This window comes from Astyanax mexicanus, chromosome 7 (assembly GCF_023375975.1).
Source record: "Astyanax mexicanus isolate ESR-SI-001 chromosome 7, AstMex3_surface, whole genome shotgun sequence".
NCBI lineage: Eukaryota > Metazoa > Chordata > Actinopteri > Characiformes > Acestrorhamphidae > Astyanax > Astyanax mexicanus.
In genome coordinates this window covers 40,079,047-40,098,627 of record NC_064414.1, presented here as the reverse complement: position 1 = coordinate 40,098,627, position 19,581 = coordinate 40,079,047, and the positions used below count along the sequence as shown (strand labels likewise).

The 19,581-nt window shown below is 37.1% G+C and overlaps 1 protein-coding gene and 1 long non-coding RNA gene across 2 annotated transcripts in view; one reads left to right on the top strand and one right to left on the bottom strand.

The window, feature by feature from the left end:
• Positions 1-244: 244 nt before the first annotated feature.
• On the bottom strand, positions 245-5,432 carry LOC111196826 (uncharacterized). The gene is made up of 5 exons (XR_007440093.1): positions 5,167-5,432; positions 3,344-3,468; positions 2,680-2,842; positions 1,939-2,209; positions 245-1,244 (listed from the first exon to the last, which is right to left on the bottom strand). It is a non-coding gene; the product is annotated as an uncharacterized LOC111196826 (long non-coding RNA).
• An 855-nt stretch (positions 5,433-6,287) lies between these two features.
• LOC103041657 (cilia- and flagella-associated protein 46-like) overlaps positions 6,288-19,581 on the top strand; it is a 66,640-nt gene continuing 53,346 nt past the window's right edge. Inside the window, exons 1-16 of the mRNA XM_049481806.1 lie at positions 6,288-6,828; positions 7,859-7,971; positions 9,424-9,555; positions 9,807-9,871; positions 11,460-11,624; positions 12,295-12,418; positions 12,616-12,704; positions 13,570-13,719; positions 14,589-14,688; positions 14,801-14,899; positions 15,180-15,370; positions 16,025-16,253; positions 16,378-16,498; positions 17,856-17,976; positions 18,401-18,516; positions 19,128-19,258. Of these exons, the coding sequence (XP_049337763.1) occupies positions 6,780-6,828; positions 7,859-7,971; positions 9,424-9,555; positions 9,807-9,871; positions 11,460-11,624; positions 12,295-12,418; positions 12,616-12,704; positions 13,570-13,719; positions 14,589-14,688; positions 14,801-14,899; positions 15,180-15,370; positions 16,025-16,253; positions 16,378-16,498; positions 17,856-17,976; positions 18,401-18,516; positions 19,128-19,258 (1,995 nt within the window). The 5' untranslated portion in view covers positions 6,288-6,779. The remainder of the gene's footprint in view (positions 6,829-7,858; positions 7,972-9,423; positions 9,556-9,806; positions 9,872-11,459; positions 11,625-12,294; positions 12,419-12,615; positions 12,705-13,569; positions 13,720-14,588; positions 14,689-14,800; positions 14,900-15,179; positions 15,371-16,024; positions 16,254-16,377; positions 16,499-17,855; positions 17,977-18,400; positions 18,517-19,127; positions 19,259-19,581) is intronic.

Sequence of the window (19,581 nt, the reverse complement as noted above, 5' to 3'; positions counted from 1 at the left end):
ACTGAATTCAAAAATAACATGGAGCTTGGACTAGGCTGTGCTTCCCAGTTTGGGGAGGCCTGAAGTTTACAGAATGCTTTTGAAGTATTTTATATATTAAATTGTATTTGGTTTGTTTGTCAGTAATAAACCTTACGAGTGCTTGCTTATTCTAAAACGTGTGTAATGACTTTATTCATTTATGTGAATTTCCTATAGCCATCTACAAAGAATTACCATGACAATTATAGAACAAATTGATATTAAATCTCTCAGTACCCTGGCACCCTGAAATAAGTTACACAATTAACAGTTTTGAATTTGTTTAATTCTTAAAAGTTATCATTAATCAAGATATGAGCGTGTTTATTCACAAACATTGGTATTTAACATTTTGAAGTCTGTCTGCAAAAAGTTAAAAATACTGGATCAGAGCAATTGGCATTTGTATTCAAGACAGGTAGTTAAGTATCTGTTCAAAAATATCAGTTCCTAACTGATATTAGGAACATGTTCCAGTTGCACCCCCCAAAGGATATATGTTTTGCCTGATGTGTTCCAATTGTTCTCCATTGAGTATAAACCGATTCACAGGGACATCCACTGTTTGATGCCAGTCAAAGGCAGGCACTCTTGCCTCGCCGCCCTCCGCTGCGGCTGCCCCTGCCTCGCTGCCCTCCGCTGCGGCTGCCCCTGCCTCGCCGCCCTCTGCTTCTGGCTGTTCATCTGCTCCAAAGAGGCCTTGAATGCCAGTGTGATGTTGCAAATGTTGTGACAAACAAGCTTGCACAAAAATCTGATGCAGTGACATGTGGCCAGTTCTCAGCTTGTGGTGGTTCCACTGATGAATGAACAATCTGAGATCACGGTTTATCCGAGGGAGATAAACAAAATGAAGAGCCCACATGTGCATTTCATTACTGGAGTCCAATTTTCCTTCATTCTCCAGCCATGCAAACAATGAATAATAGACGTTTGTAACACCTCTCCACACATCACTCCATAGTCTCTCAATGCGCTGGTTATGAGTGCTCCTCCCTCGTAAAGCACTTCCCCTGCTTGAGCCTCGGAAGATATCCATGAAGAGACACATTCCATTGTTTTCCCCTCCATGGTCACATCTGACCCTTGAAGGGACACCATACTGGCTGACTGCTCCAATTAACAGGTTCATAACAGTGTCACTTCTATTGTTGTTTGAAGCTTGTAGGAAAACCACAAATCTGCTGTACCCATCAACACCTCCATGGATCACAATTCTCCACCTAAAAAAGATCAGGAGAATGACAGAAAAAAACACATTAAATTAAGAGTTAACCACAAAGTACATTGAATTCACACTTAAAATAATGCCCTTATCAGTCCCCCAAGATCACTTAAGACGAACACATTTTTACACCCAATCAACATGGAAAGCATTGTAAGTGCAAAGGGTAAAGAGTTGTGATTTTACTCCTTCAGGATATTTTTAACGTTCAATTTATACCACAGTTAATTTCGACCATGCAGTGTGATTGGCCGAGAAGCGTTTTATGAGTGCCATGATCAGCCTGTAATGCACTGAAACCGAAGCTCTGCATGTATTAATACGGCACATACAGGTAACCTAGCAACAATTCAACGCTTACAAGCCAAACAGCACAGCAATAGAACTATTTTGTGTTTATAACCTCTTTTCGTCCTGTTTAAGTCAAATTTTTTTTAATAAACAGAGATAATGGAACTGTAGTATAATCGCAATAATACACTCAAGGATCATGCTATAACATGTAATATAAACTATGACCGTGGCACAGCAGTGCCAATATTACACGTTGTAGCATGAACCTTGAATGTATTATTGCTCAATTGAACTTAATCTTCATAAATAAATAGGTATCTTTACATTGGGTATTGACACAGTTGGTGCCAATAAATCACATTAAGTAAAAAAAAAAAAAAGTTTATATTGCTACTTACCTATGAGTTTATGATTTCCATCTACATGCCACAGTGAATTTGGTCCTGCCACTTTGTATGTTCTTCTGTGAAGCCTGTGGGACATTGTCCGAAGAGCAGCACCTTCAGGATTAGTCCTGATTACACTTTGCTGCACACGTCGTCTCTGGACTAGGATGCCTTCACCAGCAAGCCGAGCCCTAACAGCTTCAGGTCCTATTTCGTCATTGGCAGAGACAATCTCCAGCACACTGCTGTCAAGTGCTTCATCTGATAGAGTTGTGTAACGACCCTGAAATGATAGATTGTACTGTCTACAAACACAAAGTGCAGAAGAATGCAGATTGGATTTATGATAAGGAAAAGACATATTTTAATACTATGCTGCAGTAAAAAAAAAAAAGTCAATACAGTAAACTGCTTTACAGTGAACAAATCATAAATCAGTTACTAAAACAAACAGAACTCATTCACATATTTTAAATGCATTTACAAAAACATGGCTAGTAAATGTGCTGTTATATGAATAAAAATTACATGATGCTGCATCAGTCATAGTTCAAGACAGTGGCTGTCTTCATATATATCGGAGGAAGCATGTTATTCTACACCCCCACCCACCAGTGAGCAATTCTATAATGCAGTTCCAAAATGTTGTGTTCATTGTGTTGTGTAATTTGTAGACAAAACAATTCACAAAATGTTTCTTGACCACATATTTTCCTTTCAGTGCTTTATCAAGAACATAACCAATTGACATACCTTAACTGTCGCTTCACTGTGCTTCTTGATACACCCAATATGTTTGCAATCTGTTTGCCAGAAAAGTTAAATGATAATAACATCTGCAGCTGCTGTTGTGTTATTTGACAAACTGATCTTCCCACATGTCCTGCCCTTCGAGGTACAGTGAAACCAGGAAAAGCTGTAGTCCAAGACAAAATAGTATAGAATTAATAAAAAATAGAAAAGTTTAAAAAATATCTCCAGAACTTTTAAATTAAACATAATTGAACAAATTAAATAAACAATGAGCCTAAGTAAAATGATTTGCTTTGACATTTCATATACCCAACTGTGGGATGTATGGGAATGCCTTGAATATTGCTTGAATAATTTATACACAAATACTTTTTGCAAACAAATGTTACTGCAAATGGTATCACAAACAGTTTAAATTAGCCTTTTCATTTAAAGTTTAAAGTAGCCTTTTCACATTTTATACATTTTAAATAAACTTTTATATATGGTAAATATAATAATCATGTAAAAGCTGCATTTGTGTTTACTCAAATTGTCTTTTAGTATTTTATAACCTGAAAACTGATCTTGGAAAAAAAATATGAAATCAGCTGGAGAGTATTTTAACACAACACTGTTAAAACCTAATTAAATAGCAACTGTTTTATTTGACAATTAAACTTACAAGGTTGATGTTGATTGCTGGCTTCCTGAATTAATTCATTGATGAGCCCAATCATTTCATCAGCCACTTCGGCTTCAATGAGTCGCCCACTGGCCCAGCGAATGCTCGAGGCCATTGTCTCCAATCTGTTAGTCACATAATAAAAAGAGATGTAATTTCACTGTTTTAATATGAATAATTTTCTCTGCTTTCTGTTTGTGTGTTGATGAACTTGGTTCAGAATTGAAAATTATTAACTTTAAAACTGGGTTCTTGAATCATTCTAAAAGTCCAATTAATAGTTTTAAAGACCGTTTTAAGACCTCATCAAAAATAAGACCAAAAATCAATCGTAATTTATTTGGTAGAAAATAATATAATGTATTGGAAATCAAAAATTAACGTTTCCCTTTTTTTTTTACAATTTTGTAATGTGATGCAATACAGAGCCAACATAACGTGCAAGTTGCATTACAATAAACAACAAGAACAATAAAGAATAATGAAACACTTAAATCAGACTCCATTATAAATAGCTCAAAATTAAAAGCCTGTCCCAAGTACTTACTTAAGTTGAATAGGAATGTACAAAACAGCAAAACACAAATGTTTTACATGCCTCTTAACAAGAGAAACCTATGGAAGCCCATTCCCGCCACCTAAAAAATAAAAATACTCCAGCAATTTTTTTTTATTATTATTAAGTAAATTGCTATCTCAATATTTTGAGATACTAAGTCAATATTTTGAGATACTATCTCAATATTTTGAGATACTAAGTCAATATTTTGAGATACTAAGTCAATATTTTGAGATACTAAGTCAATATTTTGAGATACTATCTCAATATTTTGAGATACTAAGTCAATATTTTGAGATACTAAGTCAATATTTTGAGATACTAAGTCAATATTTTGAGATACCTTAAATGCTGGCTGAATATACATGCGGCCACCTGTAGATAATGACCTGGGAATTAGGCCAAAAGTGAGAGCAATAACGTTTTAATTCATATTTAATTTTATTTACATTATATTTCACTCAGAGTTAAACTCTGTCCCTCGCATTGTGTTCTCCCCTTTATTCAGAGCGTTTTCACAGCACTTTGCTTACATGCTGTTTTTTACTGTTAAAATGCGACATCTACAGGCGGCCGCATGTATGTTCAGCCAGTATTTAAGGTGGAACGGAAATCTGAATAAGACACTGGCGAATAAGAAGCTAACTTCAGCCTCGTCCAAGATCCGGAGGCTTATTTTGATATTGTGTGATTCCTCTAAAAGTTCCAATATTTCATGATTTGTGAATCCACGTCTGAAGTAGTCCTCAATGATGGTATCCATTTTGCATCTTTGTCTCACCTATATTCAGCCAGCATTTAAGGTATCTCAAAATATTGACTTAGTATCTCAAAATATTGAGATAGTATCTCAAAATATTGACTTAGTATCTCAAAATATTGACTTAGTATCTCAAAATATTGAGATAGTATCTCAAAATATTGACTTAGTATCTCAAAATATTGAGATAGTATCTCAAAATATTGACTTAGTATCTCAAAATATTGAGATAGCAATTTACTTAATAATAATAAAAAAAAATTCCTGGAGTATTTTTATTTTTTAGGTGGCGGGAATGGGCTTCCATAGAAACCAATGAACGTCATTAAGAATAATAAAAAATAATAATTAAAGTATCTTCTCTACAAATTATTATCAGTGTCCGTTTATCATCATTATTTATCTCCCTGCTAACCTTAGTTCTCGCCTTGCTAATCGCTCACTACATTTATGTGAAGACACCCGACTATAACAAATAACTTAATAATTGATAGAATAAGTTACCTGGTTATAACAGGCTGAACATTATCAAGTTGCTGGTCATCCGACGATAAAACTCGGGTACATTCTAAAAACGTTCTACGACAGTCGTTCAAAAAATTCCGGGACGCCATCTCGTTCTGTACTCCACCAAATTACTCTCACAGATAAACCCACCCGGCACACATGGACCATTCCGATTACAACTTCACAGCTGCGTATAAGACACGTGATGGATACGTATCCTCAGAAACAGCCTACGTAGAGCCCATGTGACCACAACGTAGAGCCCATGTGACCACAACATAAACCCCTGTGTCGGACCGCGTATCATTTTAAGGAAAACCACGTGACCGATGCAGTTCCTCGCATAGTTGCTTGCAATGACTTTCTCAGTCCAGCAGATGTCGCCATTAAGTGATACAGCAACATAGTTTCAACACAGTGTCGACACAGTTTGGGAAATGTGCCATACACCAAATGAGGCTTCATCTGCCCATCACTACTGGAGATACAGGTAGAGAATGTTTAAAAGGCGTATAACTGGAGTTCAGAATTATACAAAAAATGATGTTTGCAGTACTGAAACATTTGACATAGTCCTGTGTTGAGGACATAAGTGCATATTTCAATATAAAACTGATCAGACATTTATAAACTCTGATTTTGCTCAGTTGCTTTATATGAACCCGTTCATGTTGGACTCATTGCAAGTGCATATTCTCCTCTATAGAGATTCTCTGGCATGGCATCTAGTTTTCGTGTGTGTTTAGTTCAGGTGTGTTCTCGTGACAAAACGTGTTTTTGGAGAATTAGAAATCGTGTAATTTGTGATCGTAATTTATGTCGCTGACCAGTCATGTAGTGTGAAAGTCTCAACAACTGAAGGACTCAGGATTACAGCACAGTAGTGTAAACAGCACAATGACGGAAGACTCAAAAAGTAGTGTAGTGTGAATCTGGCATTAGTTGTTTTGCCATTTGCTTCAGACTTGGGCTGGTTTAAGCTTCTGAAGGGCGGGTTTTAGACTGACTAATGAGGGAGACATTTGACCAATGACCATCTTAGACCATCTGAAATCAGTTACAGAGAAAAGCTGGGGTTGGTTGTATTCTTCAGCAAGGTTGTCATTATCGATCTCGTTAATTATTCACGCTCTTGGTAAGAAACACCCGAGAGTTTGGAGCTGATTCATACTGCTGAATCGGAGAATCGACTCTTCCTGGATTCAACTCCCAGCCTCACCCCCTGCTCCGTGCTGTTGCTGTGATATGTCTCTTAGCGACAAGCACGCGCACACAGTGGCTGGTTAACTCTGAAACGTCTCCTTCAGTCAGTTAGCCTGCTAGCTAAGCTTCATTTCACAAGTAAACAGTTACATTTAGATAACCTAGTTAATTAGTTAGCAAGCTTAGCCTTATTTTTTTGTCCAGGTGCGAAGCCGTATCTATTTCTACTGTGTTTTGTTCTGTTTGACGCGTTTTAAACGGTGAAATGTAATAGAAACAGCGGGCTCTAGCGAAGAGATACTTACTAATTAGCTAATTAGTTAGTTAGCCAACTCTAGCTGGTTACTACGACTAAAAGCAGAAGCTGCTCTTAATATTTGGACATTCCTGGTGTTCAACACAAATGAATGGAGCTTCAGATCCGCCACTGTTTAATACAGGCACAGGACAAAAACGGTAATAGTAGCTAATTACTTGTTTTCTATTAAAACCGTAATAATATTATAGTTAAGTAACTACTTTAATTTAATTTCATGATGTCTTGTTTTAGTTTCCTATAATTAATTAACCTAGTTTATTTTCAGCCAATCTAACAGATAACGTTGTTAGAACCTTTAACAACGTTTTAAAAAGGTTCCAGGAAGGTTAGCCTGTAACAATACAGAAAAAGGTTATAAGAATGTTTTAAAAACGTGCGACATTACCTAATAATGGTTTGCAATAACAACTTTATTAGAATGTTTCTCAACGCAACGTTACCAGTGACCCTGCAGCAACATTATTAGAACGTTTAAAAACGTTAGACCTAGAAAACTTCACAGATTCTAAGAATGTAAATTGTAATTCAGAAAGCGTTTTACTAACCTAAAGTGTTAGCAGGGAGTAACTTAGCGGACAAAGTTCATTAACCATGTAACTAGCTTATTTTAGATGATTAGAAGTACTAAAGGTAAAATATTGCTAAGTAAAAGCAAATCATTTCGTTAATGCTTAATGAAATAATTTTAGGTGAGAGTTAGTGTCACTCTTGGTACACCCATATTAAAAAAAATGTTACTGTTTAAGTAATGAAGCACAAATCACTGAAGACAACTTATTTTCCCTTATTGCCCTGATCGAGTACTGGTACATACAGTAATATTATAGTGAAAGATCTCTCTTAGAGCAGATCTGATTGGGTTTAAACCACTTAGGTATTTTCCACCAGCTCGTAAATGCTTCAGCAGTGTTGAGGTCCAATCTAAACATACAGACAGGGAGTGATAGCAAGAAGACTTTCTAAAGTTTATTGTTCAGACAGGCAGTGTATTATGTGTACTGGTTAGTACAAGATGTGTGTGTTTGTTACACCAGATAAGACAAGCAGGTTGTTCAAGGACTGAACACACTGAAATGGCTTAGTGGCAACAACGGTTATTGGGGCTAACAGTTTCCTGGGTCACTTTATCAGTATGGCTTCTGTTGACCTAACATTGCTTTTTTGCAGATCCTGAAGCTCTGAAGAAAGCATATGGCCTAATTAAAGATGTTTTCTCAGGAAATACGCCAGTGTGTCTTCTCCCTGAGCTGTATGTGTTGTGTTCAGAGCAAGCAATACAGGTAAGAGATATAAGCATTGCACAGATTAAACCTAAAATTGATAAACCATAAAGTAACATTAAGAAAACAAATCTCAGTATAATGAGTGGTTCTTGCCGAGTTGAAAAACTGCTTCATCTAGCTAGGTTACTTCAAGTCACTCTTTGTATGCCTTTAGTTCATATTGCACTGCCAGGATACATTTAGTTGCTACTGACAGGTAGCTTTGTATACAGCTAATGCCATAGTTAATATTCATGCTGTGGCAAATATAGTTTGGACATCCATATCCTGTGTCCCATAAAAAACTAGGGCTTTGGGAACACTGTGCTGATAAGCAGAGTCTGGATATTTAGTTGAGCTGTCTGGCATTAGCAGCTATGTGATTGCTTGGCTTGCATGACCCGGGCAAATTTTCCACAGGCGTGGATAGGATTGAAATCAGAAAGTTGCTGGAAACGCACACGAAAATGTTCCAAAGACTGCAGACACTGATATGCAGGGCTCCCCTTCCAGGCAGAATGACAGCAGGATCAGGCTGTGCTTTGGAGAGATAACACTAGCAAAGATAATTGGTCGCAGGACCTTTTTTTAGATTGGTACGTCTTTTTGACGTGCTGTGATTTTACTGAACCCATTGCTTATCTATGGTCAGGGCCAAGTATACGGAAATAGAACAGAGCAGAACACTGCTGCCCCTTTGTGTTGTGTGCCACAAGGGCAAATATAAAGGAAAAAGTAGGTTGTAGTTATCATGTCTTACTTTTGGGGTTTTTAATTAAATAACTTATGATTATGTAATACTTATTATTTGGATTTAATCTTTACTTTACATTTTTACTGGTTATTTTTGCTAATGTTATTCCATATGACATCTGTGTTTTATAATGAATAGCTACATTGTATAATGTTATTTTATTATAATGTCAGTCTTACAATGTTTAATTTTTTATTTGACAATATAAACAAAGCTGTAAATAAGTAGTGCACTGGTGCTGATTCATAAATTGCATATTAAACAGCCCTAAATCCAAGGCTAGGCTGCATAAGACACTTCCTTTAGCTCCCTGAGAAACCATGGGTCACATTGGAAATTTATACCTGTCTGAAACAGAGAACTGCTACATTATCTATGTAGGGCTAAGCTGAGGAAGTCTGAAAGTGCTGGTGTACAAGAGCTTTTAAAGTCATGATTTTCCCACTGGATCATATTTTACATGCTAAAATAATGCGCTGCCTTTTCAGCATGAAGCAAGCCATGTTTGATTAAAGATACTTCACAAAGGGAAAAAATGTGTAAACACATTAATTTAGCCTATACTTGCATTGCTATTCCAATATTAGGAAATTAATTTCATAATCAATTGAGAATGAAGTTATGGTACTGTAATGTAAAAAGTTGCATCCAGAAAGTGTATCAGATGTCAGTCATCTGGACACAGGTGTATTTTAGTGTGTTTGCTGTGCTTTCAGCTGGGCTGTAAGGAGATCGCAGAGCATTGCCTAATGATGTATTTTGAGACCAACCCCCCATCGAATCAGTTTCTATGCCGCGCTTACTTCTGCCAGGCTCAGTTGAACTCGCCCCACACTGTCACCACTGTGGTGAGTAGCCCTGTTGTACAGAATCTTTGCATACCTTTGCGTCATTTCCAAAGAGTGTTATATAGGGTGCATGAGTCATAGGGGTTCATGGGAACATATGCAACATGCACAGATCATGAACACATAGTTTCTCTTGGTGCATGCGATTAGTCATTGTAAGTTGTTATGATATTTTTGCTATTCTCTGGTGTTTGCAACAGGCACATCAGAGCCCTCATTTTACTGCTTTTGTGTGTCTGTTCCATTTTCAGGAGGATATGGATAAGGCTGTGATGTACTATCTAAAGGCCATAGAGATTTCCAAAGACAACCCGAGGTAGAGTGTGATGTTAGCAGGGAAGTGGAGCAGTGCTTTTCCATCTCCATTCTTGACCAAAGAGATACAAGCCTGTGCTATTTTTGACATGACAGACTGTGTTGAATGCACTGATGTTCTGCTGCTTTTCAGGTTAAAAGCATCAACTGAAATAGGCTAGATATATTTCAGGAGAGAGTACTATTTTCAGGTGCTTGGTAGAAATAACTTCACTACCAAGTTGATACTGAAATAAAAAACAATTATACTGATGATACTGTTACCAAAGGAACCCATACCTTTTTTGCTCAGGGGTGCTGCTGGAGATTTCTCTTTCACAACCACAAATGCACATCAAAGTGTCAAAAACATTTGACCTGTCTACTCACTAAATATTAGAATATTTAAATTTAAATAATTTAAATTAAAATAAATCCTGTTTCTGCCATTTGTTAGTAATCAAGAGAGACGAGTGATGTACTGCTTAGTACATGGTATGCTGTAAAAAGGTATGCTGTAAAAAGGAAAAATATGGACTGTTCTGCTTCTGTGCAGCAGGATTGTGAATTAATGGAAATAGTATTTTTTGTTAATATGTACATATCAAATCAAGACATATGATAGCATAGAATAGCATAGAATCTTTTGAAAATTGCATCTGGAATATGTGACTGTCCAGAAATACTCCTGTAAAAATTATAATTTTCTTAAGAAAAATAAAAATTCATTAATTTTTATTATTTGAAGAGAAAAAAATCATGTTATTACTAAAGTCTCCATCTCACAGCTCTTACTAAACAAAAAGGTACGATAGTGTTTTATTTTTTATTTTTTTTTATTTTCTTTATTTTCTTTGGCATTTTAAATTGGCATTTTACATCAAATAATTCTCGAGGTGTTGGTACTACCTACCAGATTTTTAGTATTGTGATATCCCTAGTGAAAAAGTGCAGAAAAAAGTAATTACAAACAAACAGTCTTGAAAATTTCTGCAGTTCATGCATGTTAAGTTGAGGAGATCTGTTGTGAACTTCCATTTCATCTTTGATGGATAACAAATTATTGATTTGTGTCTGCTATAAAAGCGTATAGCCCCTATCCAAGCTAAAACATATTGGATATGGAGCATGCTAATGTGCGTGAAGCTCCCTGGTGAATAAATTAGCCCTCAAATAGAGTCTTCAACCCCTTTTTTGGTTTGATTCCCCTTTGGATCCACATCACTCCTGTGGCTCATTTTAAGGCTATTTACATGAACCGAGACTTAAGGTCACCACAGGGCGAAAATTGAGATGTTCAGAAAAATCAGACGGGGTTTTCCCAGTAGCAGCAGCCCTGAATAATAAAACTGGTTTCAGTGTCCCAAAAGCAGCACTGTGTAAAGATAATCTTAACTGTTAGAAAGTGTTCAAAGTGATGCTGGCTCGGCAGCTTTTGGGAAAACAAAGTCTGAATATTTTATTCACATCACTGTCTTGGCATGACTTGCTACTCTGTCCCATTCTCTGGCTTTTCTTCACTGTATTTTCGTCTTGTTTTTCTATCTCTCTATCTTTCTCCCCCCCTTTCTTTTTCGTCTGCTCATCGTGTCTTTCTCTTTGCTTTTCAGGTACCACTTTCTGGTCTTCAATGCATCGCTCCTGTACTTCCAGACTGTGCGCGCATTCCTGCGACCTGGCCAGCGGCAGCACCTGGTCTGCTCTCTCTCACAGGTGGTCAGCGCTCTGGAAGCAGTGCAGGAGCCCGATTACGCTTGGCGGGCTGAACTTATGCTGTGAGAGCTTGCAGATCTCCACTTTTAATCTGAACATTTAAAAGAGGTTCAAGAAGTCTTGTGGAAATATAAAAAAATCAATACAAAAAAATGGGGCTTTATCTAATTTCTGTTAACAATTAAAATATAAAATTAGCCTAGATGTTTTTAGAATTGTCTAAAGTGCATGTTCATGTGTAGTTTAGTTTAATAATTTGTCCACAAGGGAGCAGAAGTTAGCTTCATATTTACAATATTTTTGTTAAACTAACAGTATTCTAAACTTGTTTTAACAAATGTTTCTTTTTTATATAAATTTCTGCATGTTGATCCATATTTAACAAAAGTATATATATATAAACCCCAATAAAAATATATATTATTAATAATTATAATATTTTTACTATCACAGCTGCAAATGTTATTAGTTTTATCTTAATTGTTTTTATTTTTATAATATAGCCCAGAATTTCTGAAGGATTTTATTTTAGTTCTGTTTTACTAAAGACACGTTGCATGTCTGACTGGGCAGAACCGTTTTGGCTTACAAAGCACTTCAGCAAATGCAGACAGAACTGGAGTTTAATTCATTTTTATTGTTTTTGAGAAAGCCTGCTTAAGTAGTCAGTAGTTATCTTTAAATGGAATGTGTAAGAGCTGCCACTGATTCACATTGTGGTTTTGTGTTTAGACATCTTGTTGAGTGCCTGGTGGATAGTGGGAAACACAAGGAGGCAGCTGCCTTTTCCAAGGTCACCTCTGAGTTTATAGAAGCGCATAAACCTGAAATGTATCCACGCATTTTCTCCATACAGGTAAATCATTTGCTCTTTTTGTCTTTACGCTGTTGACACCTTTTATTAGAACCTGTTTGGACAGCTGACCCCCCTCACACTCTGACAGTTTCTGCAATCCATTTTTCACAAGAAATAGCTAATGTTTGCTGTTGGTGTCCCTTTTTTCTGGGTTTTGACAACAGCATTTAAAATCTGTGTTTTGACCTGATTTCCAGGTACTCCATGATCTTCTAGATTCCTCCCAAACTGTAGGAAAACGAAGTCATAAATTACTTGTCATCTACAAGATACAGAAACTTAAACAGTGAGTGGATTGATTGCCTTTTCCTTCTCTGTCATGAGGGTTTATATGATACAATATTATCAAATATTTCTACACTGTAGAGATTTAGGAGTGTTTAGTATTTTAGTATTTAGTATTGTGGTAGATATATTTTTTATATATATATATTTTTATAGATATAATTTTTTCTTTTATGTTACATTATATTTTACTCTTTTATAATGTTTCTTAGTATGTTTCTGTTGTTTACAAATTAGACAAAGTTTACATATGTCTTTCTATTGAATGTTTGGAACTGTTATATTGTTTCAAACTGTTTTATTCATATTGCCAAGAATATAATTATCGCAAAAATATCATAATATTATCTTCAGGTTATATTGTCCACCCCTATTAAAGATTTTTGAAAGAAGCCACCACATGAAGAAAGTGCCTACTTTGTATTATTGTAGAGTGTATGAATAAATATTTCTGCTGGCCTCTGATCCTTTGATGAAGTGGTGTGGGCTAGTTTCTGATCCTTCAGAAGAAAGCCCACAGGGTGTGTGACTGTGTCCAAATATAAATGAATTTATATAATATATATAATATATATAATATATTATTTTTTATCCATTCTGGAACTAAAGTTTGAGGCAATTTTTGGTTCACATTATACATCTTTGAGTATCTAAGCATTCCTGTCAAATACTGTTCATATTTAAAGGTTTTACTTGCAGGTTTTTGTTCAGACTGTTCCACAGTCACTTCATTGTCCCTGACTCACTAAGAATAGTAATATATTTGCAATGTTTCTGTCTGTCCATCTGTCTGTCCATCTGTCTGTCCATCTGTCTGTCCATCTGCCTGTCCATCTGCCTGTCTATTTGTCTGTCTTTGTCCCCAGCATTGCTGAAGTGAGTGAAGTCAGTAATGAAACTGCTGAACTGAAGGAGATTTTGCTCTTGCTGAGCCAGTCATCCCAGGCTGAATCACCTGCCTCTCACAGTTCTAGTCCTGATTCTGATGACAGCTCCCACATCCTTTTGTCTGACAGGTAGACCAGATACTTCATGGTCTAACTGTAGTGTAGACATTTATGGACGGGTACACACAGGGGTGAATGATTACATATGCTCGCAATAACTGTAAAACCCCAAAAAGGAATACATTTAAGTATACATTATTCATATGTCAATAATTAGTTCTGTGGAGATTTATCAACTTGCAACAAAGGAAAAATGTGTTTAAAAATGTTACAAACTGTGAGAAATCTGGAAAAAAAACATCCACAGGTATAATTTCTGAACACTCTGCATCTGAAAAGAGCTTATCAAGAAGCCCTTAGTGAGAACATGAATAACAAAAAAGAGCATTTGCAAATCAAGAAGAAGCTGCTTGTGCTTTTAGGGAAACTGACCTCCCAAAGCCCAAAATTTAACACTAATAAGAAGCAGAAAATACTCTAAATTCAGAACTTTGTAGGTGTAAAACATGAATTATATGTATATAAATATATATGCCGTATAAATATGACATACCAGTGTATCTGTATTTTTAGAAATATATTTAGTTGATGAGGCTTCAGTATGGGTTTCAGTTACATAAAAAATGAAAAACTATCAGTAACTGGTAATTAATTTGATTGATCAGAAATAAAATAAACTCTAATGCAGTGTTTTATGTTAAATTTTGCTAATTGCAAAAAAATACTGACAAATTTTGTTAAATATGAAAAAGAAAAATTAAACTATCATTGTTACTGTGGTATATTATGTGATGGGGTAGACTACTAACCAACAAGTAGTTTGTATATACAGTATTCTAACTAAAAAAGCAGGTACAACTGTGTGTCTTAATAACATATATGCACAATGATGTAAGCTCTAGATTGGCTCATCTTGAATTTCATATCTGCTTTAATAGGATTGAACTTCTGTTGGAGTTGGCCTTCTTCTGTATGCAGCTAAAAGAGCACAGGGTCGCAGAAGGCTGCCTTAAGGAGCTACAAGCCATAGAGGGCACTGTGAGTGAATTGATAGTTCCTTATTGTCTGCCAAAATCTTTCAGACATGGCAGATAGATTGTCATTGCTTCTTTACTGTATTAATCCTGCTTATGTTCGATTTTCTACACAGACTGTTGCTCAGCGCATTAAGATGGAGTGTGTTGAGTGTGAGCTGACCCTTAAGGGACAGGTCAGCCGCATCGAGGACTACACCAAAAGCAGTGTGGAGGTGCTAATTTGTGTTTCTTAATATGTGACGTGAGATGTGGCTGATGTATTTTTAGCAAAAACACAGATGAGCTCCAGATGGTGTTAATCCATACTGGGTGCTTGATGCTGCCAACAGAGGGCAACATCTGTGCTGAGACATAGAGAAACACATAATTGCCATAAGTGTATAGAGTATGTATGGAAAATTAAATGAATGTTTCATGTTAGTTTGGCTATTGTGCATATGTAGGCAGTACATAATGCACTATATTAAGTGTGAATATGTTTTCTTCACTCAGGCCCAGCTTGCAGTAGTTTGGCGATTGGATGCTCTGCTCCAGAGAGCAGTGAGAGAAGGAGAAGGCGAGGTAACGCAGTGTGTGTGTGCTGCTCAGTGGAACAGCTGTCTGCCCCTTCTTCAGCACAACCTCCGGAGGAGCATCAAAAGACCTCTGCTCAATCTTGCACATGCACTGGATGACATCAACAGGTATTTTTCCTAACATTTTTTATTCAAAATCTTTTCTACTCTCTGGACAAAAAAGCAGGTCAGTCAGCTCTGAGCAAAACTAGATCAGTGTTTTTGAAGCTGATATTGATAGTTTATGTGTCATAATTATCAGGGCTGGATATCGCATTAACCTTACCAGGTAAACAGGTAAACCTGGTAATACATCATTGTGCAGGACCATCACTGGCCACTATTACATTACAATAGAGTACCATCACAATTGCCACTATAACATCACAATGGAGTATTGTCTCAATGGCCATTATGACATCAGAATTGAGTACCATCACAATAGCTGTTCTGACATTACAATGCAATATTGTTATAGTGGGCATTATGCTTGTTATAAACAAAGCTCAGATCTATCACTTTGGTTTAGGGGAATTAAATAATTTCAAAAACAACAAACAGACAGGCCTGTTTTCAGTCTGTGTAGGTTGAACAAATTTAAGCCTTATGTCTTAAAACATGCATATTTTAACCAGACTGTTAAAAACTGTGTTGTAATAATGATCAAATTGGCTGGAGCACTAATGTAGCTATTTCCACTGTATTCAGAAACCTGTTCATCTGCAGGCATGTGGAAATTCGGAGGTAACTGTATGTGTACCTGGTATGTGTTTGTGTGTGCAGCACGTTGTTGGACATACGCTGTCAGGTCCAAGCTGAGCTGGCTGCTATAGAGGAGAAAGAGGACAGGCTGGAGCCTGCATTAAAACATCTCCATGCAGCCCTGCGCCTGGATGAGAGAGGCCAACATCAGGAACGTTTGTCATCCTCACTGCACCTCCTTCAGCTGCGCACCAGCCTCTACAACACCCCCACTCGCCCAGAGGACCAGGCTGCTGTGCTTATCCAGCAGGTCAGACCACCATCATTTTAATAACCATTTTAGTGTGTAAATCCAAACTGGAATGCTATATTTAGGATGGGTCTGTATAGATACTGCTGAGATCAGAAGGTGTTGTGTGTTTTGTGTTTCACAGGCAAAAGAAGGGAGTGGCTGTATGCCAACAAAGAAGTGGCGCCCCATGCTGGTTAGTGCTGGAACTGCCCTGGCACCTGACACCTTCCAGATGGTGCTGGATGCAGACAAGGCTGTGCAAGGTATTATTATATGAACAAATTTGTCTGTCATGTTCCTTTTTGGTGCTGTAAATGGTAGTGCACTTGAGCAGCATATAATCACACTCATTCCACACCAGTGCTCAAACCAAGTCCCGTCAAACTGGAGCTCTAGTCCCACTGGCATCTCCTCTTTCTGCATTTCCTCTGAGTGGCAGATAGATGATTCCGGTCTCTGTTTCGTTTGATCTCTGGCCTCATCTGCTCTCTCAGGCCCCAAGAGTACCACCCTTCTCTGAAGTTTATTAACCCCAACAAGAGCTTCACATCTTCAGTGCCTGTGTCTGACTGTAATGTGGTGTGTGTGTGTGTGTGTGTGTGTGTGTCTTGTGAGGGTCAAAGTCTCCAGACCTCAGCCGCAACTTCCATTATTCAAGATCCAAAGGGCAGAATGAAGAAAAGGTGTTTGAAGTGAGAGCTGCAGTGCTGGTGTCTAGAGTGTGTGTGTGTGTGTGGGAGATGAATAAATGATGAGTGGTAATGTTTAAGTTGTTACATTGTAGTGGCCTCTCTATTGAGATACACGCGCACGCTTAACCTCTGTGTCTATTATTTAAACCAAACCACTGCCAAGACTGAGCACTCCACTATGTTTTGTTTTGCATGCGCCACAAACGCATGAAAATGCATTATGACATGCAACCTTTATATTATATTCACCATGCTTATTTTCACCAGCTATGTCTAGATTTGCATGATGTGGTGATTAGGAATTGTCATGATTGGAGGGTCTAAACTGCAAATCACACATGTACACTGCAGCTAAATTTCAAAACACTAGAGTGAGTTTTCTGCTTAGTCCCGTTTTCCCCAGATTCAAAGCTTGCTTGCGCTGCAAGTTTAAGGACAGTGAACCTACACAAACAAGCACAAGTCAAGTTCAAATATGTTTGCAGTGGCAATGTATAATTTGTAGCAAACTGAGTATTATGTTTCCTTATATTTTCATGCTGGTTGCTACAACATATTTTTTTCTGTTGTGACTGATAACAGTTTATGTCAGCATGCTGTAACATGACAGCATCAGCTAGCACTATTCTGGATCAGTTTACCTTTCTTCAATATTTACTTCCAGCTGCTTGAAATTACTTAACCAATGAATGAAATTACTTAAAATATCAACCCCTACTACTAGATGATTTACCACCTTCATAATCAGAATTGCATGTAATTAATGTATATTTTAGGGCAAATTACACTTCCTAACTGTATGGGAGTCCAGGAGCAACAAATACAGATTTTTCGATAATGCTACTGATGACAACTTACTTTTGTCATATTTTCACAATGTCTGAAAAACATCTTTGTTGCACTTTGTCATAATTTTGTTCTGTTCCAGGTAAAAGACACCATATCCCTGTGGAGCAGCTTGCTGCCAAGGCCCAGCATCACATGACCTGTATCCAAAAGGTAGAAGGACATCTGGCCAGGCTGGAGGGAGGCACAGATGATAGAGAGAGGTATGAGGATATTGTTGTTGATATCTGTGCCTGTGCACATCCCTAGATAAGGCTTTGTAAAAAAAATGAATTATAGATGTTATGAGAGTTCTTCACTTGGAACCTCACAGTACTGACAGAAAGTTTTTCAAGAATAGTCAAGGACATGCAAGGAAGCAATTTCTAATAAACTTGAATCCGCTAGGACCTCATTAAGATAGCCAGAACCATTAAACAATGCTGCTTAGGGATGGAGAAAAATACCATTAAGAATAGCCATCCTCGAGGTAACATACATTATGTATTATAACCCAAACTCAAACAAAGAAACTTTCTAAAAATGTTTGTTCATGTTCTCTTTCCCCACTGATGAACTTAAGTACTGTTTTTTTCTTACCCTTATTGTATTGATTATAGAGATTTTTTGTATGTACTTTTGTGGCAGGATGAGGTTATGGGCCTCTCTGGTGAAGGTTGCACGGAAGCAGGAGGTGTGGGATATTTGCAGGGCAGCATGCCGCTTCTGTCTGCTTTATGATGATGGCAGATGGAACAGCAAGAGTAAGTTACAACAGGATAAATGTTAAAGAAGAAATCCCTTGTGAAATGGACATGAGGTGTAGTGAAAAATTATAACAATTATGAACTTTTGTTGAATAACCCACCTCCATTTGCAATCAAGAAAGCTGTTTTCCCCCAGATACTTCACACCTTATGTCTGAACGTTTGTGAATATCCCTTCCTATTAGTGAACTCAGCTGCAATATGTTTTTTTCTACTGCTGACACAAATGTTCAGTTGCACACAAAAGCTTAAATAATCTCTAAAGAAAAGCATTCACTAATGAAACTGGATGCTTGTACATGAGCCTAAGGTGGCCACGCACAGCAAAGATAAAAGCCCCTTTGAAAGCCTGTATACAAAAAAGAATAATGATGCAATATGTACACACATCCATTTGCTGAGATTAATATAACCTAAGGTTACTTTTATAAGTGTTTTTAAAGAAGGTCAAAGACGCTGAAGTCTTTACTAATGCATGAGTGGGCAGGTCATAAAAATGACAAAAATAGTGAATTGGGAGAGGACAAAACTAATTTAGAAACTAATCCAGTCCAAACAGGGCTTTTGTCACCAGTTCATTTGAGCAGGTGTATATTTTTGTGTTCTAGAGCCCTCAGGTGAGCTGAACGGCAATGGTAAGCCAGCAGGGAGTAGCCAAGGGGACCATGGAGGAATGAAACAGGCTGGAGAGAGAGAGCTCCTGCTTCTTCTGGCTGAGGTCCACTTCATTAATGCTGAGGTAGAAGAGAATCTACATTCAGTTAATGCATGCTTACCTCTGGAGTAAGTAAATTACCATTTGTAGCCAATTTTTTGCAAATAGCCCTTTTTTTGGTACATAATTATGTGTTGTTATTCTTTTTTTTTGTCTTATTATTATGGAGAAATTAGGGTCTGAAATGTCTTTTAAAATGGCTCTCATTTGAAGAATGCTAGCTGACACAAGTTTGTGATGACATTATTAAGACTGCACTGGACCTCCAGGCTCTTTTCTGAAATGAAGTCTTCAGAGATATTAACTTCCCTTTGAACCAAACAGAGATGTGAGAGCGAGAGAATTAA